Source organism: Triplophysa dalaica, chromosome 22 (assembly GCF_015846415.1).
Source record: "Triplophysa dalaica isolate WHDGS20190420 chromosome 22, ASM1584641v1, whole genome shotgun sequence".
In the NCBI taxonomy this organism is placed as follows: Eukaryota; Metazoa; Chordata; class Actinopteri; order Cypriniformes; family Nemacheilidae; genus Triplophysa; species Triplophysa dalaica.
In genome coordinates this window covers 12,595,817-12,619,483 of record NC_079563.1, presented here as the reverse complement: position 1 = coordinate 12,619,483, position 23,667 = coordinate 12,595,817, and the positions used below count along the sequence as shown (strand labels likewise).

Sequence of the window (23,667 nt, the reverse complement as noted above, 5' to 3'; positions counted from 1 at the left end):
ATCTGAACTTCACATTGCTCTCAAAAGTACAGCAAGTTTTAAAGTAGAGGGCATAAATTGCAAATAGAAACTATTCTTGTAAGGCAAACATTTACCTATAAGGAGTCCTCTCTGTGTTTTAAAATCGGTGAACAGTAGAAGCCTCCACATTGTTTTGATAAATGTGCTGATTTTTATTTTTTAGTCTGGTCCATATGATTTAGAAATCAGCTGTCAGTCATTTTAAGAAATCATTTACTCTTTGTTAAGGAATCTTGATGATGTTAAACATTCGCTGTTGCATAACTCAAAGAGGAAATCCCCCCACAGCCCAGTATCACACCTATGAGACACTTTCAGTAAAGCACAGTGAGACAGCAGCCACGATCAGTGCTGTCCTTGTATTAAGGGATGGTGAGTGTCATTCTTATCAAATTATTTAAAGTCGATCACAAAACTGTATAATGATCGTGGGTTTTTGATGCATTATAACAGATTCTCATTATACTGTACATTTTCCTAATAGGCCTACATCCTTGTACCTCACCAGTCAATACATAAGATTATACATATGTTTATTGAAAATAATTAATTGCATCTTTGCAGCGTTTCCCTCTGGCGTGTTGTGTGTGGATGCTTCTGTCTTCTAATTTTGGTAATGCAATTTTTTTTCAATGTTTAATTGTTTATTTGAAATAGTTTATGGCACGTAGGTATAGTAAAAGTATGATGAATGTACAATATAATGATTTGAAATATCATATGTTATTAATCATTCAAAGTAACATAAATAAACAAAGCTTGCTAAATTGGTTGGACAAACATTTTCACAAATAGCATATTACACAGGAGACACAACAAGAAGTTAAAGTGTGCAGTTAGAGCATGGAATGGGACGTAATGTCATTTTTGCCTTGTCTTTTTCAGCTTTTGGCGATGAGATGCATACATCAGTAAATGCCACTACAACTCTGTACTACCATCAAGAAGATTCTGCAAATATCAGCTGCAGTTATTTACCATCAAATGAACTTGATATATTCACAGTGAAACTTGAAAAAAATAACAAATCATTGTGTTTATACATGCGTATAAACATGGAGTTATGGAAAAATCAATCTTGTGATTATCATATCAGATTTATTTTGATTCCAGAGACTTATGAAATATTTTTTGAGCTATCAAATCTTCAAATAACTGATTCTGGCACATATACCTGTACTGGCAGGAGATTGACGCCACCACCTGAAACGATTCTGTGGGAAGAAATAACAAAAGTCAATGTTATTGGTTAGTCAAATGCAAGTTATCGGTGCCTCCCAAATTAGTACATTAATACCAAACATGCATAAAACACAACAAATACTATTTTGAAGTCAGATTTTTTTTTTTTTTCTTGTAGCTGAATTTTTTTATAGACACGTGTAAAATATTAAGCTTGTTTTCTACATTTTCCACTTTAGTGCCTCCTGTATTGTCCTGTGTGAAGAGGCCTAATAGATCACTCATGATTATATGCAGTGCTGAGGGATTTTACCCCGCTGCTCTTGAACAGCAGTGGATGAGAGATGGAGAAATCATCAACAGTTCATACTCGCACAAGGATGAGAATTACAGCACAAATCCAAGTGGATCATTAACTCTGATGTTTTATCAGGAGTTACCATCACAGATGTTTGAAATAATCTTCTCCTGCTGGGTCAACCACCCATCCCTAAACAAACCGCTCTCCGCCAATTTATCCAGCTCTGTCTGTTACGATCAAAGGGGTAAGTTTAAAACAATTTCATATTTAAATCTAATTAATAATGTGTTGTACTGTATATTCATTAGTATACAATTTTTTTTTGTAGATGCGACTTTGACTATCATTGTGGCTTTAGTCGTCTCTGCTGTGGTGTTTGTCTTTGTGATTATTATGGTCGTATGTAAATGTCAAAGTAAGTATCTAATTGAACTTGCTTGAAATCTTGTACAATTTCCCTTAGTTTAGTCATGTTTTAAAAAGCTCGAAATTAGGAAGTGAATAGATTCTCACCTGTTAAAGTTCTACCTTACAGAAAAAAAGGCCTATACAAGTAGTAAACAAGCAAATCCCCACAGTCTTTAACACAATTAGAACGAGATTTTTTTTTGTATGATGACAATTTAATATCTTCAAATTTAGTCATGTATTTTACCTTTGTAGACACAATGAACCACAAATCTCCCACGCTTATCAGTTCCTGTTTGTATCTGTAAACCCTATTGACCTTAATTATCTTAAGGAATATGAATACAGTATTGTCAACAAAACTGAAAACACTGAATAATTGTAACAAAACATAAAAATAAATGGTTAACAGAGTTCATTTCTTCTCGTATGTGATACATTTTAGATCTTTGTGTTCAATGACTGAATAATCTCTTGTGTTCTTCCAGGAAGAGCACAACCACAGTCTTCTGTAGAAGTTAGTGTCACACCTGAGCCTGTTTTCCAGTCTGTCCTCCAATCTGATGTAGTTTATTCATCGTTGGGCGATCATCATCCAGTCCCATGCAGCCGCAGCCCTAGTGTCAACTGGTCACCTCTAAACACAGATTAAAGGCATTTTGTTTGAATCATTTATCTCATTCACGTCCCTTATAATAAACCCATTTATTTAATGTATAGACATATAATTGATCTGTAAAATAATTGTATCCTCTCTTAAAAAAAGTAAGTTGACTGTACATGTAGCTGAAAATACAAAACAAAAGTCCTCTTTAACTGCATGACTACACAAATAGTCAACAAAAAGTGACTTGGTTAAGTTTATAATGTATGTCGTTTTTTTCTGTGTAAGTTCAGGATGGCATTATTCAACCCACCTATAACCTAAAACCAGTAGCACTGCTTGAAAGTCATTATAAGGTAAATGCAACCTGCAGCATGCAGTAACTGTGACCTGTATATTGACCTACACGTTATGTGCACCTCCCTGGCTTTCCTGTAGCTCAGCGCAAGGTTGTGGGTTCAATCCCAGGCTATTGCAAATACCTATGTAAAATGTATAGGATAAAGCTATGTAAGTCGCTTTGGATAAAAGCGTTTGCCAAATGCCTAAATGTAAATGTCAACACAACTCTACTGCCTCCCACACTGTGTGGTTAAAGTAACCAGAGCTCACTGCTTCTTTTTTACGGCAGCCCAATCAGAAGATGAAGATGCCGTTCTGAAAAGCAGTCTCGGGGTAAACAATCACAAGAAAATGAAGGTCTGCAACCAGCTTATGTTTTTTACGTGTGTTTTAGACATTGTCACACCCCTGCAGAGCATTGCAACACTGTACCTCAGTCACGCTGGTCACACTTGACCTAAACCTCAACACATTCACTTTGAAGTAAAATTTGAATTAAAAATAAAGTACAATAATCACTTCACTTTTCTATATAACATAAAGATCCAGGAAGTTAATAAATCCAACTATGATAGTAGTGCATTTCAAATATAATGTAAAATAAAAACTGGGTTTTGTTATTTTCCACATATCAGATATAATTTTATTATACTGTATATCTTTCCTGTAGCTCAGTGGTTAGAGCATGGCGCTTACAATGCCAAGGTCATGGGTTCGAACTCAGGGGATTGCACATACTAAGAAATAAAATGTATAGTATATAATGCAATGTAAGTCGCTTTGGACAAAAGCTATGGAAGCATATTTGTTGCTATATTCAATTTGAAATGCAATATGCAAAATGACAATAAAGTATGTAAAATGGCAATAGAGTCGTGTATCTAAATATACATTTCAAATAATTTATGTGCAACATTAAGTGCAAAATGAAAATGAAAATTAAATTATATTTATTACATTTGTCAGTTCCTACACTAGTTTAAATATGTTATTTATATGGATATTTTTAAAATGCGTTCCCCGGATTTATTATATATGTTTAAGATAGTCAAGCAAAACTGTATCAAAAACAAAATTCTAATGTCATTTTCCCTTAATACATTAACATTAACATTGAACATTTGGGATTGCATTTTCATTTACACTGCGCGTTGAGTGTTGCAAAATTCAATGTGGACTTGACAATGCATTTCGAGCTGACCACGCCCCCTCCCCGGTACAGCGTCATTGCATGAAGGCGGAGCCATCATCGATGGGAAGTTCGGATCATTTTATTGATTCGGACCTTTGAGTCTAGTTCAGCAAAATAAACGAATCTTTTTTCGATTCATGTCGTTCCTTTCGTTCATTTTAGCAAAGTATGATAAAATGTTACGTGTCACTTTCTAAAAAAATCTACTACTTATGCAAACGTTGATCACATCACAACCAATACAAAACTATAATGCTATAATAAACAGAAAAAATGAATTACTTGTTTACCTGGGTACTAGTCTATGATTAGCTCACCTCACCTTTTATCTGACAAGTATTCGGATTTGACTCGTTCGTTCATAACGTGACAGACACGTTTACAAATGCAGTCAGAGCCGGAAAGAGAATTGTTTAGTTCACCTCTCGAGTCTTCGGGTTCGAGTCGTTCGGTCTTTTGTCACGTGACCACTTGCCGGATAAGTATAAAATACGATAAAGTAAAACTGTATTTTTTTATGTTGGATGATATTTAAGAATTATCATAAAATTATCAAAATATATGTAACAAGCCAGGTCTGTTAATTTTGTTTCGGTTTTCATCAAGATTCTGTGTTATTTTATAACAAATAAAGCAATACAATATTGATTAATTTGTCATTTCACTGTCTTTGTCTATCAATAAACAACCGCTAGGACTATATGCAACCGTTTGTTAGGAAGGTTGTACATTAGCTAATTTCTCTGTTCAAAGCTGTCACATCACATGAAAAAAGACCGAACGGATCGAACACCAAGACTCGGAAGGTGAACTAATCAATTCTCTTTCCGGCTCTGATTGCACTTGTTAAGCGTCCGGAGCATGTTGCACTATGCGCATGCGCCACTAAACGAATCACTTCCCAAGACGACTCGTTCTTCCCAAGTCACATTAAAGATTCGAATCGTTCACGAACGGCACATCACCAGTGTTGCCAATTTGGCTACTTTGTCGCTATTTTTAGCGACTTTTCAGACCCCTTTGGCGACATATTTTTAAAAAGCGACTAGCGCCAAATCTAGCTGCTTTCTGAATAAGCCTTGGCGACTAAGCTAAACATTCTGCTTTCTGCTGATGTTAGCTGTTCATTGAAAATAACTGGTGGTGTGTTGTTTTTAGGGGTCGAGTTCACTCACGTTTACATAGCTTTTGTATTCTGCAACAGAAACACAAACATAATTGAGTATAAAACCTATTTATTGTTCATTTGGGTGAATTGTTTTAATATAAAACTTCATACGACAGCTCAGAGATTAGAGATATGAAGCAGGTCTGAAGCGCTTAGCTTGTCAGATACTACGTGATGACGTTGCTGATATGCAAATTATCATGTGACGTCATCTGGCGACGTTTAGCGACTTTTCGGGCAGGTTTTAGCTACTTCCCATTAAAAAGCGTTGCAACAATGCACATCACTACTATTAACGTTATTAGCGTTAAATCGCTTGCACATACACGTTTTCATCATAAACACGTTCAGTATTTGTTGTCTTGGTTAATATCGTAACATAATCATTCAGAAACTGTTTTGGGGCGCCACGTTTTCTTAACTTCAGGAATCGAGTTATAGTGGATCTGTCACAGCCCAAACTGCAGCATCCGGATGAATCCAAGGTTAATACTCGTAAGGGCAGATCTCCACTTTGGCAATGTTTATGTGTATTTGTGCATAATCTTTCTGTTATGTCTTTATGTAGACAATAAACTTGAAATGTAAATTCTTCTTATAACTTTATTAAGTCGCACTAACGGTCAGCATAACGTTCATGCACACGCTCAGTATTTCTTCTCACTCGTCTCTCCTGGCTACTCACATCTTTACAACTCAAGAAGCTTGAGTGCCACCTAATGGTGCAATAATGTAACATCACCACACTTTCCCTATACACTGCCTCCAGCACTTAAGAAGCACAGTACAGAGGTGTATTTCACGTGGATGTATCGCGTTTGTTATTGTACTGCACATTTACTGAAGAGTGGTCTCACAAAACGGCCATTTCTGAACGATTTCTACGAAGATATTGTGACATAAAAAGACAATAATCAGAATACTGAATGTGTTCATGATAAAAATGCGTTTGAGAAAGTCAAGTGATTATGAGACATTCAACAGGCGAGCTCACCGCTTGATAATGCAGAAAATTCTAGCAATGTAGGTAGCTTCTAGTTCTATCGTACGGCGGCGTTTTAGTGCCACGTTAAAAAAATAAATAAACAAGATTTCGAGAATAAAGTCGAAATGTTTATTCTCGTAGCATTTCGACTTTAATCTCGAAGTCTTTTTTTTTTACGTGGAACTAAAACGCCGTCGTACTATCGTCTACTGACGTAAAAAAAGTATTTGTGCTCCAATTCGTGTGCATGCGATTTAATGTTTTTATCAGTTTTACAGCCGCACATCCACGCTCGTAACTTGCGATGATGGCTCCGCCTTCACGCAATGACGTTGTACCGGGGAGGGGGCGTGGTCAGCTCGAAATGCATTGTAAAGTCCACATTGAATTTTGCAACACTCAACGCGCTGTGTAAATGAAAATGCAATCCCAAATGTTCAATGTTAATGTTAATGCATTAAGGGAAAATGACATTAGAATTTTGTTTTTGATACAGTTTTGCTTGACTATCTTAAACATATATAATCAATCCGGTGAATGCATTTTAAAAATATCCATTTAAACAACATATTAAAACTAGTGTAGGAACTGACAAACGTAATTGATATAATTAAATTTTATTTTCATTTTGCGCTTAATGTTGCACATATGTTATTTAAAATGTATATTTAACTACACAATTGCATTGTCATTTTACATACTGCATTGCTTTTTTTCCATATTGCATTTCAAATTGAATAGAGCAACCAATATGGCTCCATAAAAGCGTCGGCCAAATGCAAAACTGTAAATGTACTTGTATATGTGTTGTGTGTAAATGTTCAATGATTCTGTGCACGTAGATAGAACTAATGTCATTATAATAAATCTTTTGACAAACATTAATCTTTCTTGTTTGTTTACTTCACCTATTTCTTTACTTGCTCTCATACTGTGTGGTTATAAATAACTGCATTTGAGCTGCCCTTTACAGAATAAGGCAGTGATTCAACCAATTCAATCAAGACTACAAAAAAATAATTTCATACAACAAGATTATAATGAATCGTTTCAAACAATTAAATTAAATTCCTTAATTTAATTAAGTTCGTTCAGCAACTTTTTTTATGAGAGTACTATTTTGATGTTATTTATATAAATTTACAAAATTGATGTATTTTCTTTGCACATGTGAATATAAATTTCCCAGTCCTGCCCACAAAGTGTTTGTGGTTGACAGGCACTCTTTTACATCCTTTTCTTACATTCTGAACGTCATGCAGCTGTGAAGTTAGTTGTTCACTAAATTCATCTGAACTTCACATTGCTCACAAAAGTACAGCAAGTATTAAAGTAGAAGGCATAAATTGCAAATAGAAACTATTCTTGTAAAGCAAACATTTACCTATAAGGAGTCCTCTCTGTGTTTTAAAACCGGGGAACAGTAGAAGCCTCAACATTGTTTTGATAAATGTGCTGATTTTTATTTTTTAGTCTGGTCCATATGATTTAGAAATCAGCTGTCAGTCATTTTAAGAAATCATTTACTCTTTGTTAAATGTTTTTAAACAAAGACCAACAAGTTAGTAGGAATCTTGATGATGTTAAACATTCGCTGTTGCATAACCCAAAGAGGAAATCCCCCCACAGCCCAGTATCACACCTATGAGACACTTTCAGTAAAGCACAGTGAGACAGCAGCCACGATCAGTGCTGTCCTTGTATTAAGGGATGGTGAGTGTCATTCTTATCAAATTATTTAAAGTCGATCACAAAACTGTATAATGATGGTGGGTTTTTGATGCATTATAACAGATTCTTATTATACTGTACTTTTTCCTAATAGGCCTACATCCTTGTACCTCACCAGTCAATACATAAGATTATAAATTTGTTTATTGAAAATAATTAATTGCATCTTTGCAGTGTTTCCCTCTGGCGTGTTGTGTGTGGATGCTTCTGTCTTTTAATTTTGGTAATGCAATTTTTTTTCAATGTTTAATTGTTTATATGAAATAGTGTATGGCACGTAGGTATAGTAGGTATAGTAAACGTACGATGAATGTACAATATAATGATTTGAAATATCATATGTTATTAATCATTCAAAGTAACATAAATAAACAAAGCTTGCTAAATTGGTTGGACAAACATTTTCACAAGTAGCATATTACACAGGAGACACAACAAGAAGTTAAAGTGTGCAGTTAGAGCATGGAATGGGACGTAATGTCATTTTTGCCTTGTCTTTTTCAGCTTTTGGCGATGAGATGTACACAGCAGTAAATGCCCTTACAACTCTGTACTACCATCAAGAAGATTCTGCAAATATCAGCTGCAGCTCTTTACCATCAAATGAACTTGATATATTCACAGTGAAACTTGAAAAAAATAACAAACCATTGTGTTCATTCATTCGTATAACCATGGAGTTATGGAAATATCAATCTTGTGATTATCATATCAGATTTATTTTGATTCCAGAGACTAATGAAATATTTTTTGGGCTATCAAATCTTCAAATAACTGATTCTGGCACATATAGCTGTACAGTCAGGAGATTGACGCCACCACCTGAAACGATTCTGTGGGAAGAAATAACAAAAGTCAATGTTATTGGTTAGTCAAATGCAAGTTATCGGTGTCTCCCAAATTAGTACATTAGTACCAAACATGCATAAAAACACAACAAATACTATTTTGAAGTCAGATTTTTTTTTTTCTTGTAGCTTAATGGAGACATATAAAATATTAAGCTTGTTTTCTACATTTTCCACTTTAGTGCCTCCTGTATTGTCCTGTGTGAAGAGGCCTAATAGATCACCCACGATTATATGCAGTGCTGAGGGATTTTACCCCGCTGCTCTTGAACAGCAGTGGATGAGAGATGGAGAAATCATCAACAGTTCATACTCGCACAAGGATGAGAATTACAGCACAAATCCAAGTGGATCATTAACTCAGATGTTTTATCAGGAGTTACCATCACAGATGTTTGAAACAATCTTCTCCTGCTGGGTCAACCACTCATCCCTAAACGAACCGCTCTCCGCCAATTTATCCAGCTCTGTCTGTTACGATCAAAGGGGTATATTCATTAGTATACCATTTTTTTTGTAGATGCGACTTTGACTATCATTGTGACTTTAGTCGTCTCTGCTGTGGTGTTTGTCTTTGTGATTATTATGGTCGTATGTAAATGTCAAAGTAAGTATCTAATTGACCTTGCTTGAAATCTTGTACAATTTCCCTGAGCTAAGTCATGTTTTAAAAAGCTCGAAATTAGGAAGTGAATTGATTCTCACCTGTTAAAGTTTTACATTACAGAAAAAAAGGCCTATGCAAGTAGTAAACAAGCAAATCCCCACAGTCTTTAACACAATTAGAACAAGATTTATTTTTGTGTATGATGACAATTTAATATCTTCAAATTTAGTCATGTATTTTACCTTTGTAGACACAATGAACCACAAATCTCCCACGCTTATCAGTTCCTGTTTGTATCTGTAAACCCTATTGACCTTAATTATCTTAAGGAATATGAATACAGTATTGTCAACAAAACTGAAAACACTGAATAATTGTAACAAAACATAAAAATAAATGGTTAACAGAGTTCATTTCTTCTCGTATGTGATACATTTTAGATCTTTGTGTTCAATGACTGAATAATGTCTTGTGTTCTTCCAGGAAGAGCACAACCACAGTCTTCTGTTGAAGTTAGTGTCACACCTGAGACTGTTTTCCAGTCTGTCCTCCAATCTGATGTAGTTTATTCATCGTTGGGCGATCATCATCCAGTCCCATGCAGCCGCAGCCCTAGTGTCAACTGGTCACCTCTAAACACAGATTAAAGGCATTTTGTTTGAATCATTTATCTCATTCACGTCCCTTATAATAAACCCACTTATCTAATGTATAGACATATAATTGATCTTTAAAATAATTGTATCCTCTCTTAAAAAAAGTAAGTTGACTGTACATGTAGCTGAAAATACAAAACAAAAGTCCTGTTTAACTGCATGACTACACAAACAGTCAACAAAAAGTGACTTGGTTAAGTTTATAATGTATGTCGTTTTTTTCTGTGTAAGTTCAGGATGGCGTTATTCAAACCACCTATAACCTAAAACCAGTAGCACTGCTTGAAAGTCATTATAAGGTAAATGCAACCTGCAGCATGCAGTAACTGTGACCTGTATACTGAATTCCTTGCTTGTTTAAAAGCATTGCTTTGAAGTTTTTTTCCTTTATGTGACCTACACGTTATGTGCACCTCCCTCAACACAACTCTACTGCCTCCCACACTGTGTGGTTAAAGTAACCAGAGCTCACTGCTTCTTTTTTACGGCAGCCCAATCAGAAGATGAAGATGGCGGTCTGAAAAGCAGTCTCGGGGTAAACAATCACAAGAAAATGAAGGTCTGCAACCAGCTTATGTTTTTTACGTGTGTTTTAGACATTGTCACACCCCTGCAGAGCATTGCAACACTGTACCTCAGTCACGCTGGTCACACTTCACCTAAACCTCAACACAATCAGTTTTAATTAAAACTGAAGTACAATAATCTCTACATTTTTCTATATAACATAAAGATCCAGAAAGTTAATAAATCCAACTATGATAGTAGTGCATTTCAAATATAATGTAAAACAAGAACTGGGTTTTGTTATTATTATACTGTATATCTTTCCTGTAGCTCAGTGGTAAGAGCATCGCGCTAACAACGTGGGTTCGAACTCAGGGGATTGCACATACTTAGAAAAATTAAATGTATAGTATATAATGCAATGTAAGTCGCTTTGGATAAAAGCGACGGCCAAATGCATAACTGTAAATGTACGTGTATGTGTGTTGTGTGTAAATGTTCAATGATTCTGTGCTCTTAGACAGAAATAATGTCATTATAATAAATCTTTTGACAAACAATAATATTTCTTGTTTGTTTGCTTCACCAATTTTTTTACTTCCTCTCACACTGTGTGGTTATAAATAACTGCATTTGAGCTGCCCGTTTACAGAATGAGGCAGTGATGTATTTCCTGCAAAGGAAACTTATAGAAGTATCAAACAGTGTCAGAGTATTTGGAACAGCAGTATGCAGTATGATCTATATTTATACAATGGTCTTTTTGAATACTCGATTCTGATTGGCTGGAAGGTTTGCAAAAGGGTTAAATTTACAGGTAGTTCCCTTCAGTTGAATCAATGTTTAAAATAGACTGATGAAGATATTTTCAACTGGCTGATTAACAATTGCACTGTTAACACCAATAACAGCTTAAACTTGCCAAAAGAACATGCGTGATAATCCACGGCTGGCCTGGCATAAAAGGATGTTAATGCACTTCTCGGGGGTCTTGCTTCCACGTTGGGCATTAAAATATTTTAATGCACGGCTATAAGTAGGCTAAATACATTACCTGGGTGATCTTTTTACTATAGTACAAGGTCAAATTAGTAATTGGCATTATCTAAGCATCAGTTCTTTGCTTAAATAAGATTGCAATTATAGATATATATTTTGTTTAGTGGGCATCTCTGGAACTGCGTTCAACTGGTTTGCCTTTTATCTCATGGGCAGATCCTTTAAGGCACAGGTATCAAACTGAATTCCTGGAGGGCCGCACCTCTGCAGAGTTTAGCTCCAACCCTAATCAAACACACCTGATTCATCTAATCAATGTCTTTAGGATTACTAGAAACTTCTAAATAGCTGTGGGTTGGAATTGGTTGGAGCTAAACTGTGCAGAGCTGCGGCCCTCCATGAATTGAGTTTGACACCACTAAAGTCAAATAGGGTGGAGGTTCAAAGATGTTTTGGAGTTGCTTTGCTGCCTGTGGCACTGGGTGCCTTGACTGTTTGCAAGGCATTATGAAATCTGAGGATTACCAAAGGATTATGGGTGGCAATGTATGCCCAGTGTCAGAAAGCTGGGTCTGCGTCTGAGATCGTGGGTCTTCCAGCAGGACAATTACCCCAAACATACTTCAAAGAGCACCCAGAAATGGATGGCAACAAAGCGCTGGAGAGTTCTGAAGTGGCCAGCAATGAGTCCAGATCTTAATCCCATTGAACACCTGTGGAGAGATCTAAAAATTCCTGTTGGGAAAAGGCGCCCTTCCAATATGAGAGACCTGAAGCAGTTTGCAAAGGAAGAGTGGTCCAAAATTCCGGGTGAGATGTGTAAGAAGTTTGTTGATGGTTATAGGAAGTGATAGATTTCAGTTATTTGTTCCAAAGGGTGTGCAACCAAATATTAAGTTAAGGGTGCCAATAATTTTGTCCAGCCCATTTTTGGAGTTTTGTGTGACATTATGTCAAATTTGCTTTTTTCTCTCCGTTTTTTTTGTTTTGTTCCAATACACACAATGGGAATAAACATGTGTATAGCAAAACATGTGTTAATGCAATACCTTTCTGTGAGACATACTTGATTTTCTGGAAAAATTTCAGGGGTGCCAACAATTTTGGCCAAGACTGTATATATATATATATATATATTTATATATACTACCTCCCTGGGTCCAATAATTAAAGCACATGGGTTCTCATACCACTTTTATGCAGTTGACACACAGCTTTAATTCTCTTTACGCTTACATTTTTGCAATTTTACGTGTCTGATACATGCATGGGCAAGCTACAACACACCAAGACACAGAAAACACGTATTCGCGCCAAATGACCCCATTAATGGTTCTTACCCCTTTATATGTCTTTATGATCATTCACTGAGAACTTGTTGAAATCCTCTCAAGATCTCAGTGTCAAAAACGTGTTGCTGTATTCATCATCTTGTTTTTATTCAGGAACAGCTGTATTAGTGTCACCAGTGCCATTGACTAAAAACAGTGACTGAATGAATACGGCGCTCAAACCAAATGTTACACTGGATCACAAAACCCGTCTTAAGTAGCATCTGAAAATTTTTCTTTTATGCCCAAAATCATTGGGATATTAAGTAAAGATCCTGTTCCATGAAGAAAGTTTGTAAATTTCCTACCTTAAACATATAAAAACTTCATTTTTGTGAGTGGATGGCCTGCCACAGTGCCCCTGATTAACAAATTCAAATACAATTTTCTCAATGTTTGGGCACATCATCTGCAAACAAAGACATCATGTTAAGAAACAGAACAGACATTATCGACAAAACAGTAAAATGGTAAGAATATGGATTGTTTACAGCAATTTATTTTAATGTATTCATTTATAAAATAGATGTTACTTTAGAGTATGTTTAAACACAACAAAGAATGATAAGCCTAACAGTCATGACAAGCTTTAGAGTTGTAAAGACAGCGCATGCTAAAAGTATTTATTTTTAAGAAATGAGCAGAACCTTCAGATGAGTTTCGATTCTCACTCCCACAGAGGTCTGTACTTTACAATTAAACAAACCATGGAGGGGTACAGGAGGGGTGAAAAAGATAATCTGATAAATTTTCAATTGTGAATTTCATGCAAAACTACATTCCCGATGGCAGAATGTTTTTGAGAATCCTCATAAAATGAGATCTGATAAACGAAGACGAGTATTTTCATTATGGTGCTTTCAGACCCTGCCGTGTTAGATACTTATGAAGTGACATAGATCTTGATTTCAATTGTGGTCATACTCTATGTATTAAAATGAATCCTCCATTAAATATAGACGTGAGAAACTCAACTATTTTTATTCTTTTTGCAGAAAACTGGCTTTAACCTGCTGTGTGTTGATTCTTCCGTATTTGATCGTAGGTAATAAAATGCCTTCAGTATCTTTTCATTTGAATATAATCTGGTGAGAAAATGGTGTTAATGGCATATTAAAATGGGATTCAATGTTCTATAAATATCATCATGTTTTTTCAGCTGAAATGCTGAATGTCAGCCGGGTTTTGAATGTTCAGCGGGGAACGTCTGTCAATATCAGCTGTAACTACAACAACATATCAAGTGACACTAAAATCATTCATGTATCTCTTAACATGGATCAATATATATATTGATAATAAATCCCAGCCTAAACAGTCATACAAAGATATTTTCTGGGATGTATAAACTAAATCAAATAAACAATTCAAGCACACCTGTACTGTGGAAAGACGGAAACCTGCTCCTTCTATGAATCTAGGAATAGACCAAACAACTGTTCAAGTTATTGGCACGTCAAGAATCCTAATAGAATTGTTCACACCTAAATTCTTTCATGATTTATTAACCTTCATGCTATTCTGTGAATCACAAAAGATGGTATTTGAGTTAAAGTCAGTGGTTTTGTATCCATACAATGGAAGTCGATAGGGGACCATTTTTCATGGTAACCATATTCTTAAAAATATATTTTGTGGTCTGCAGAAGAAAGACAGTAATACAAGGTCGCAATGTCATAAGGGTGAGATTATGTAATTTTGTTGTACCTGACTGCACCCGGTCCTGTAGATTCATCCTCTACAATATTAGGAAAATGATACCTTTCCTGTCAGGATTTGTATGAGAGAACCCAAGTGCAGGCAGTGGTGAAAGGGTTAATAAAAATGATAATTTATTCAACACAAAACAAAGACTCACGAGCAACCTCCTGTATTGACAACATGCAATGTAGTCCAAACCTAGGAGGAGACAGCAGTGGATTTATTTTATTTTTAGTGAAAATCCGTCAGAAACCATAAGTAAAAACCTGCTTGTTTGTGGGGTGCTTTGTAACTCATTGTCATTTAAAGAGACATGCACTAAAACGGGTTGCTGTGAACAGAGCTGTTTTTGACGAGGCAAGAAGAGTTTTGTTTACACAGCCATTGAGTGTTTTTAAGCAAAATATGTTCCAGACAATTCACGAAAACCCTTATAAATCATACCAACTTGTTGAAACCTGGTCGTATGAGGAGACCTTTAACAAACCGCTCGTGGTCAATTTATCCAGCACTGTCTGTTATGATCAAACAAAGAGGCTTCCTTTTCGCAACAAAACACACAGCGTCTCCACGACATGGCTGCGGCAGCAACGATACAATGAAATTTACAAGTAAGCCCACCTAACTTGCGTTTACATTTGGGTGGTCTCAGTCAAGTCAAACCACGAAATGACATACATTCGTGGGGGTGTGGTTACACGAGGTGCTTCAGGCAGGTCTGGTTGAGCAATCGCTTTTAGATAGAATGTATCTTTTTTTTCAAGACTTTAATTTTTGCAATTTTACGTGTCTAAGACATGCATGGGCAACTTATAACAAAGATACAGAAAAACACGTATTCGCGCCATATGACCCCTTTAAACGTCTCTGTAGACAAAAAAATCATATATTTACGTCAATTCAGACTGTCGATAAATATTTCTCACATAGGCACTTTTGTCCGTTCAGACGGTCTCGATCACTTTTGAGGAACAACTTTGAAGCTAATCCTGCTTGTACAGTCCCAGGTTGAAAATGTGCTCCGGCGTGAATTGATTTGCGCAAACAAGCAGGTATTTACAAATGGTTTCTGATGGATTTCCACTAATCAGAAGGATTTACTTCCTAGGATTGGACTCTGAGCAGCGACTACATTGCATGTTGTCCACGAACTTTAGTCATGGCGTCATGTACACCGCTGTCGCTTGTGAAAACAACGATGGCAGAGCGCGGTGGGTGGAACTGTGTAGACTAAAGGGCGGTAGCAGTACAAGAAAATCTGCTTTGAACATCACAACCGGAGCTAAATCTGAACGGCCAGATTTCTCTCTTGCTTGTAGGGAAAGGCACACCAAAACAACTGGGTTCTTATTTTCACGTTTTCCGGGTTGCTAGATACACCGCGGATCCGATTAGAGCACGTAAAAACAGAAAAATGGGGTTTTCATATGATGTCACCTTTAAGGTTGTACTGTGGGACAGCTTTCATGGTTCTGCCACTTCTGTTCAGGCCTTTTCAGTCTTGGGGAAGAAGCATGATAGTATCACCTGTTTAGTGTGAGAGACACATGGGTTTGTTTATAGCCTGGCATGCAATGTGCTTTCTCACGTCTCATCTATGTCCCCCCGCCCCCATCTCGTTGCCTCATTCATTATCTCATTATGATTTCATCCTCTTCACCTGTCCCTGCTTGATTAAGGTCCTGTTAGAGCTTGTTTCCCCTCCTTGAGTTTTTCAAGTCTAGTGTAAGTTAGTCTTCGTTCCTGTTTGGCTGTCTCAGTTATACCTTGTACTTTACCCCATCGTGGGTTTTTGTTTCGTGTTCCTTGTTAATAAAACCTTTGTTAACTGCACTTGGGTTCTGTCATTTCACGTTCCGTGACAACAGCAACCTGATGGTACTTGCTGATTTTAACTACTGAACTGCATATAATAAATCCAGTGTTGATGTTCTCAGTCTCCTTTTATTGTTTATGTCTGTCTGGTTTGGCCCTGCATTATATCGATAAAATAAACGTTACAGAAAAAGCAGCGGGTTAAAAGACATCACCGAATCCCTTCCGTCACACTTTGTTTCAGATAATTAAAAAAATGTCTTCTGTTGTCTGTCCTGCTAGTGCTTCTGACATTATCAAAATATATTAATAATATAAAATGTATAATAATAAGTTAATAAGAACAGAGAATCGTATTTTCATTACAATAAATAAAGAAACCTTATCTTAGCAGTTTATGATATTTTATTTACTAACACATATTAGCGAGTTACATGTTAACAGTGTACCAGCATTTAAATGTAATTTCATATAATACAGTACATAACATCACGTTTAAATAGCGCGCGAGAGGGTGTATAAACTCAAAACACTTATTATCAGTCTGAGTAAATGTAAACACAGATGAAATGCATTTTGTTTAAATCAGGTGACTCATTCACTTCCCTTATAATATACTTATTTATATAATATTTAGATGTATAATCGATCTGTAAAATAGAAAAATAGGCATTAAACGGTAAATGCAACCTGCAGCATGCAGTTACTGTGACCTGTATACTGAATTCCTTGCTTATTTCAAATGCATTGCTATGATGCTTTTTTTTACTTTATGTGATCTGAACGTTGCGTGCACCTCCCTCAGCACAACTCTACAACCTCCCATACTGTGTTGTTGAAACAACCAGAGCTCACCATTTCTTCTTTTCGGATGAAGAAGGTGGTCTGAAAATCAGTCAAAACAATCACAACACATTCTCACACCTCTCCACATTCAGAGGATTATCCCTTCCTTACTTTAAATTTAAAGCTAAGTAAGTAGGCTACATACATTACCTGGGTGATCTTTTATTACAATACAAGATCATATTAGCAATTGGCATTGTCTTAGTATTAGTTCTTTGCTTAAATAAGATAATATCAAGAAAGTATATTGCGGTCATTCTCCAAACAATCTTTGTAAAAATATACAATTTCCTCTTTGGAGTAATGGTCACTTCTAAACATCACATACTGCTGTAATTTTTTGTCATTAGTTCTGTTTTCTCTCAATGTGCACAATGCGGAAATTGTACCTCCCTTAAAACCAACAGGACAGAAATACCAGCTTCAATGTTTTTCAAAATTGGCCTCCGCAAGTCGTATTGACTTAATCTTACTGTGCGGTATGGTAAGATTAAGTCTATATGACTTGTGGACAATTAATTTCTGTATTTAATAACATGTTAAAGATCTACCATCTGTGTTGTAGATCATTTGCTGTTGAAAAATAAGTAAGAAGTTTAATATAAATGCTAAAATTTTGGTATTATTTGTGCAGAAATCACCACAGTATCTCCAGTTTATAGGCTGTGTGCTCTGTCGTTGTTTCCTGTAACAAAAACATGTCGAAAGAGTTTAATTACTGTAGAATCTTAGAAAACTAAACTGTTGTTAGAATGAACCAGTTTTAACAAATCATAATACTCCAGAAAACGTCTTTTTATGTGCATGTATTTTATGTGTTAATGTATTTTTCTCTGTGTTTGTTTTTCAGCTTTGAAAATGGAAAACATTGTACTCAAAGACACGCCAGTTCTTAGTGTTCATTGTGGATTATCAGTCAATATAAACTGCAACTGTTTCCCATTAAATGACACTTACGTCTTTGCAATAGGACATCAAAAAAAGAATGATGTATTGTATTCGTTTATGCATGCAAACTCTTGGATAAAAGGGTCATGTGATGATCAAATCAGATTTTCAATTTAAACACATAGCTGTAAAGTCACGAGATTGACACCACCACCTGAAAAGATTCTGTGGGTGGAAAGAACGCAAATGAATGCAATGAGTATGTTATATGATTGCATCAGTAACACAACAGCCAGGGCCGGCTCCAGGCATGGGCAGGGGTTGGCTGAGCCCACCTAAACGCCTGTCTTGCCCACCCAATGAAAATAAAAAAAATGCCTACCCAGGATATCTGCTAGCCCATCCTTTTCACCTGCCAGGAACCGGTCCTGACCAAAGCAATTATTTTGTTGAGATAAGAGATGTTTTCTTGACCTGTGAGTGTGTTATTCATCCTATTTCTTTACCTCAAGGACCTCCTCATGTATCCATGTCATGTGTAAAAGAGCCTGATATAATTCCTATGATTCTGTGCAGCTAGGAGGGGTTTTGCCCTTCTGATATACATCTGGTGTGGCTCAGAGATGGACAATTCCCTGAATGTCTCTCAGACACACTACACAAGCAGAGCCAACCCAGATGGATAAATGAGCCTTTATTCTGGGATGTTTTCAATGGCTGAGTGTATAAACTACTCCTGTTGGGTAAACGACTCATCCCTGAACTCCTGCTGACTGCTATGAGAAGTTGAAAGGTATTGTATGTTTATATAGATACTAATCCTGTATAGAAATATTAATGATATAAAAATGTTTATGTACATCTCCTCAAAACCCAGTTATATTTCTTAGTTTTGCTATTCTGGTGGCTATGTTTACCTCTGCTCTGGTAACTCCTGTTCTCCTGATCTTCAGTGTCGTGTGAGTATTTCAGTGAGTTAAATGATAAATATGAATTTCTCTCCAGCCAAGACTTCAGTTATCGGTGTTAGTTTTAGTCTTGTTGACTGTATCACTGTAAATAATTTTACGGTACACAACATATTACTGTATAGCTACAAAACGGTACTTTACTGTGTTTTCAACTGTATTTTAGTTTTTTGCATTATTTGTAACGGATTTTTATAATACTGTAATTTAGTGTAATACCTATATTGACACATTACTACTAATTATAACCTATAACAATAATTACAAATAATAGTATACTTTATAAGTATCAAAGCTGGACATCCTAAACCTGGAATGACCTGGGAACCTTACAGATGACCCAATCCAGCTGAACAAGCAACGGTGAGACTGTAACAGAAAAGGACACATATAACAAAATATGTAATCCATAGAAATAAGTACAAATTGTGCTGGAAATGGTGAAAGAAAATTCATTAACACTTTACTATAAGGTTTTATTTAACATTTGCAAGACTAAGAATCCTACTGACCTAAGGGACTACCAGTCACTACTGACCTCTTTCTCTGCTGGTGTTACCACAGTTAAAAGGTCTTTCTATACAACCAAGGTGAGCAATGCACCTAACACTCGATAGCTTTTCAAGACATTATACTTTCTTCTTTGCCCCCCTCCTCACCAGCTGAACATCTGTCCAATGATCACATTGTAAAAACAACGCGGTCATGCCGATATGCCTTATTCAACATTAGAAAGGTTAGACCCTATCTCACTGAGCATGTGGCACGACTCCTTGTAAAGGCCCTGGTGATCTCAAGGATGGACTACTGCAATGCTCTCCTTGCTGGTCTTCCTGCAAAGGCAATCAAACCACTCCAGCTGGTTCAGAACGCAGCATCATGCCTCGTCATCCAACAGCCTAAAAGGGTTCATGTGACGCCCTTTTTCATCTCTCTCCACTGGCTACCGGTTGAAGCCCGTATCAAATTCAAGTCATTAATGCTTGCCTACAGGACCATCGCTGGATATGCACCGGCTTCCTTTTAACACCCTCCTGCACTCCTACACCCCATCAAGATCCCTGTGTTCAGTAAACCAGCGGCGTCTTGTATTGCCTTCCCATAAGGCCTAACTCGGTCCGGTCAACCACATCTCTCACAACATTAAAAAAAACTACTTAAAACCCATTTCTTCTGCGAATACTGTGTAGGAAAAAAACACTAATCCTTTATCTCAACAGATAGTGGTCTAGCTTTTGTTGAAACCAGTAACTTTGTATTGGCACCTACTGTATTATTGCTCCTGTATGACATATCGGTTATTGCTCTCTAAAGTCTTTGTAAGTCGCTTTGGATAAAAGCGTATGCTAAATGACTAAATGTAAATGTAAGAATGAACAGTTTCCGTATTTAAATGTATTGGAATTCCATAAGCTGTGCATGCTTTGTATGTTAAACCTCAAACCACATTTGGTCGCCTGATCTGATGACGCTATGTGGGGCAAGTGATATCACTCAGCAGCGAGTTGTAACCAGTTCCTCCAACAAATGTTAGACCGTAGTTCTCACTGTCCCTTGGTCGTGAGAAGCCGCTCATTCAAAGAGTTTATTTTTAACAAATATTTGGGCACATCATCTGCGAACAAAGACATCACGTTAAGAAACAGGACAGATATTATCGACAAGAAAGAAAGAGTAAAATGGTAAGAATAAAACTAAAACTAAAAGTATTTATTTTAAGAAATTTATAAGAAATGAGCAGAACCTTCAGATGAGTTTCGATTCTCACTCCCACAGAGGTCTGTACATTACAAATAGAACAAACCAATGGAGGGGTACTGGAGGAGTTAAAAAGGAGTAATCTGATACATTTTCAATTTGTAATTCCAAGCAAAATATTAAAGCTTACATTCCAGATTGCAGAAGGTTATAAAAAGAAACTTTATAGAGTTTCCCATGTTTGCTTTTGCTGAGGTGAAATTTGTTCCACGCTTAAATTTTGAGAATCCAAATAAAATGAGATTCGCTGATAAACAAAGGCGAGTATTTTCATTATGGTGCTTTCAGGTCCTACTTTTAAATCAAAAATGGAAGATACTTCACTTATTAAAACGTTTCATATAGACATGAGAATCTAAACTATTTTTATTCTCTTTGCAGAAAACATCAAAGTGTTTGGCTTTAGCCTGGTGCGTGTTGATTCTTCCGTATTTGATCGTAGGTAATAAAATGCTTTTCTAAACTGATCACGAAAAAGACAATAGCCTTCAGTATCTTTTCATTTGATATAATCTGGCGAGAAAATAGTGTTAATGGCATATTCAAAATGTGATTCAACATGATCTATTAAAATGATTGTGTTTTTTTCAGCTCAACACAGAGTTATTAATGTTCAGCGGGGAACGTCTGTCAATATCAGCTGTAACTACAACATTTCAGTTGACATTGAAGTCATGCATGCATCTCTAACTATGGATAAAAAAAAATGTTTTTACTATATTAATACTACATCACAGATTAACCAGTCATGCAAAGATTTTATACTTTTCTGGTTTATAGAAACTAAAAAAATAAAAATTCAGCTGTCAAATCTTCAAATAAACGATTCAGGCACTTACAAATGTACTTTGGAAAGACAAATACCTCCTCCTTCTGTGAATCTAGGAATAGACCAAACAACTGTTCAGGTAGTTGGTAAGTCATTTTAAGAATCCTAAATGGATTCTTCACCCCTAAATGATGTCATGATTTATTTACCTTCATGTTATTCTGTGAAACACAAAAGAAATATTTTGAGTAAAAGTCTAAGGGGTTTTGTGTCCGTACAATGGAAGTCAATTGGGGACAATGTTATTTGGTAACCAACGTTCTTAAAAATATCTTATTTTGTGTTCTGTATTCATATAAGATTGTAATGTCATAAGGGTTGAGATTGTGTAATTATGCTGTACTTGACTTGAATCTGATCTTGATCAATGTTCAATGTTTTCTAATAATTGTGTCATTTTTCTACAATTCCTAGCAAATCCCAATGTGTCCATATCGTGTATAAAAGAGCCAGAGGAATTTTCCATTATCCTGTGCAGCTCTGAGGGGTTTTACCCTTCTGATCTACAGCAGGTGTGGCTCAAGCATGGAGAATTTCACAACATCTCTAAGACACACAACACTAACCGAACCAACCCAGATGGATCAAGCAGCCTTCATTCGTATTTAAATGTATCTTCTGCCATGTCTGATTCTGTAAACTATTCCTGTTGGGTAAACCACTCATCCCTGAACAAGCCAGTTGTGCTCCATCTGTCTCTTGATGACTGCTATGAGAGAAAAAACAGGTAATCAGTTACAGAATGTACCAATGTAATGGCCAGAGAAATACAAACACCTGTGTCATGTTTTTTATTTTTATTCAAGATTTTCACATTTTAGTGATAATATGAAGATTGTTCTGGTGATTTCTGCATTGCTGATTCTCATCATCTTGATCATCACAGTAGTCCTTAAGCGCTTCGGTGAGTTATTGTAATCTCACTTAATAAGAGGTATAATACTGAATGCCTATAAGCAAACATGATCCACCCAGATATTTTTATGTGCAATGCAATCAGTGTTTAAGTACACTTATAAGTAGATTTACAGTCTTATGTTTTACAGAAAGAACCAATCGCCGATATCCTATATCATCTGAGTCTGTTCGCCAATCTCATCCACAGCTAGAGGTGGTTTATTCGATGCTGGGTGATCATCATCCTAACCCATGCTCTAACAGGCGAAACCAGGGTCTAGTCAACTCCATCAGCACATTAAACAATGACTGAAGAGACTTCATATTACCACTGAGAGAGAGATATGTAATGTGGTTATTCAGTTACAAAGTCTTTCTACCTGCAGTTGATGGGAGTTGAGTTGATAAGAGTAAAACTATGAACTATGCACTACACACATTCGCATAAAGCAACCTAACTCTACATTTTTCTGTGTTCAAAGGGATTTCGAAAATGTAGCAAGTGCATTTACGCCACCTACTGAGCTGCAGATTTGTCACAAATTAAATAATTTGCATAGTACAAAATAACAATTCAATAGATCGATTTTAGCTCATTTAAATATTTATTTATATATTTCTATTGACATTTGCCTTTTCTACTATGAATATAATTCTTATATCTCCATGCAGCCTTACACAAAATTATCTCATGTTTATTGTCAACAGTGATTGCTAATTGCATAACCTAAAAAACTTTTATGTTGAAAAAATAACATCCTAAGTAATGTTCTACTGACTGTGAAAGCATGTGATATCCTCTACCATAGGGTGCTTCCCACAACGTTAAGACGTCATGGTCACTGGTAAATAACATCCTGATATATCCTGCTTACGATGCTCCTTGTATGCTAACATTTGTTGGTTCATCCTGTGAAAGACGCACATTTAATTAAACAAATTAAGCATGTAGTCTGGTTATTATATTTTGTATGTTAAATTAACATAAGACTGTTTAGGCCTATGAAACATGCCTGAAATTCACCTCCCCACACCATCAGAGGGCACCATCGTCTCATTTCTAAAACAAGGTTGTAGCTAAGC

The 23,667-nt window shown here is 36.1% G+C and overlaps 3 protein-coding genes and 1 long non-coding RNA gene across 7 annotated transcripts; all 4 read left to right on the top strand.

Moving 5' to 3' along the window:
• The first annotated feature begins 338 nt into the window (after positions 1 to 338).
• LOC130412282 (uncharacterized) lies at positions 339 to 1,263 on the top strand. The gene is made up of 3 exons (XR_008905186.1): positions 339 to 393; positions 586 to 634; positions 907 to 1,263. It is a non-coding gene; the product is annotated as an uncharacterized LOC130412282 (long non-coding RNA).
• Positions 1,264 to 1,486: 223 nt separating this feature from the next.
• Positions 1,487 to 3,692, top strand: LOC130412280 (hereditary hemochromatosis protein homolog). Its single transcript, XM_056737519.1, has 3 exons — positions 1,487 to 1,748; positions 1,833 to 1,919; positions 2,401 to 3,692. Exons 1-3 carry the CDS (start codon positions 1,487 to 1,489, stop codon positions 2,562 to 2,564), a joined length of 513 nt encoding a protein of 170 aa, XP_056593497.1. The 3' UTR covers positions 2,565 to 3,692.
• A 4,188-nt stretch (positions 3,693 to 7,880) lies between these two features.
• On the top strand, positions 7,881 to 10,036 carry LOC130411437 (uncharacterized). Its single transcript, XM_056736056.1, has 5 exons — positions 7,881 to 7,916; positions 8,109 to 8,157; positions 8,439 to 8,801; positions 8,965 to 9,270; positions 9,873 to 10,036. Exons 1-5 carry the CDS (start codon positions 7,914 to 7,916, stop codon positions 10,034 to 10,036), a joined length of 885 nt encoding a protein of 294 aa, XP_056592034.1. The 5' UTR covers positions 7,881 to 7,913.
• A 10,600-nt stretch (positions 10,037 to 20,636) lies between these two features.
• On the top strand, positions 20,637 to 23,489 carry LOC130411982 (uncharacterized). 4 transcript variants are annotated; one of them, XM_056737033.1, is made up of 6 exons: positions 20,637 to 20,782; positions 21,240 to 21,300; positions 21,450 to 21,773; positions 22,102 to 22,414; positions 22,509 to 22,591; positions 22,734 to 23,489. In XM_056737033.1, exons 1-6 carry the CDS (start codon positions 20,780 to 20,782, stop codon positions 22,895 to 22,897), a joined length of 948 nt encoding a protein of 315 aa, XP_056593011.1. In that variant the 5' UTR covers positions 20,637 to 20,779; the 3' UTR covers positions 22,898 to 23,489. The 4 variants fall into 4 exon arrangements, with proteins under 4 accessions (XP_056593011.1, XP_056593010.1, XP_056593009.1 ...); XM_056737032.1 differs by having other exon boundaries at positions 22,719 to 23,489; XM_056737031.1 differs by having other exon boundaries at positions 22,494 to 22,591.
• The last annotated feature ends 178 nt before the right edge of the window (positions 23,490 to 23,667 follow it).

What these genes read in the sequence shown, in the direction of transcription:
- LOC130412280 (XM_056737519.1), top strand. Translation starts at nt 1,487, where the DNA reads ATGATTATATGCAGTGCTGAGGGATTTTACCCCGCTGCTCTTGAACAG. An exon ending in TGTCTGTTACGATCAAAGGG is followed by an intron (nt 1,749 to 1,832) that starts GTAAGTTTAAAA and finishes TTTTTTTTGTAG; the next exon opens with ATGCGACTTTGACTATCATT. An exon ending in GGTCGTATGTAAATGTCAAA is followed by an intron (nt 1,920 to 2,400) that starts GTAAGTATCTAA and finishes GTGTTCTTCCAG; the next exon opens with GAAGAGCACAACCACAGTCT.
- LOC130411437 (XM_056736056.1), top strand. An exon ending in GCTTCTGTCTTTTAATTTTG is followed by an intron (nt 8,158 to 8,438) that starts GTAATGCAATTT and finishes TGTCTTTTTCAG; the next exon opens with CTTTTGGCGATGAGATGTAC. An exon ending in AACAAAAGTCAATGTTATTG is followed by an intron (nt 8,802 to 8,964) that starts GTTAGTCAAATG and finishes TTTCCACTTTAG; the next exon opens with TGCCTCCTGTATTGTCCTGT.
- LOC130411982 (XM_056737030.1), top strand. An exon ending in AACAACTGTTCAGGTAGTTG is followed by an intron (nt 21,774 to 22,101) that starts GTAAGTCATTTT and finishes TACAATTCCTAG; the next exon opens with CAAATCCCAATGTGTCCATA. An exon ending in TGCTATGAGAGAAAAAACAG is followed by an intron (nt 22,415 to 22,493) that starts GTAATCAGTTAC and finishes TTTTTATTCAAG; the next exon opens with ATTTTCACATTTTAGTGATA.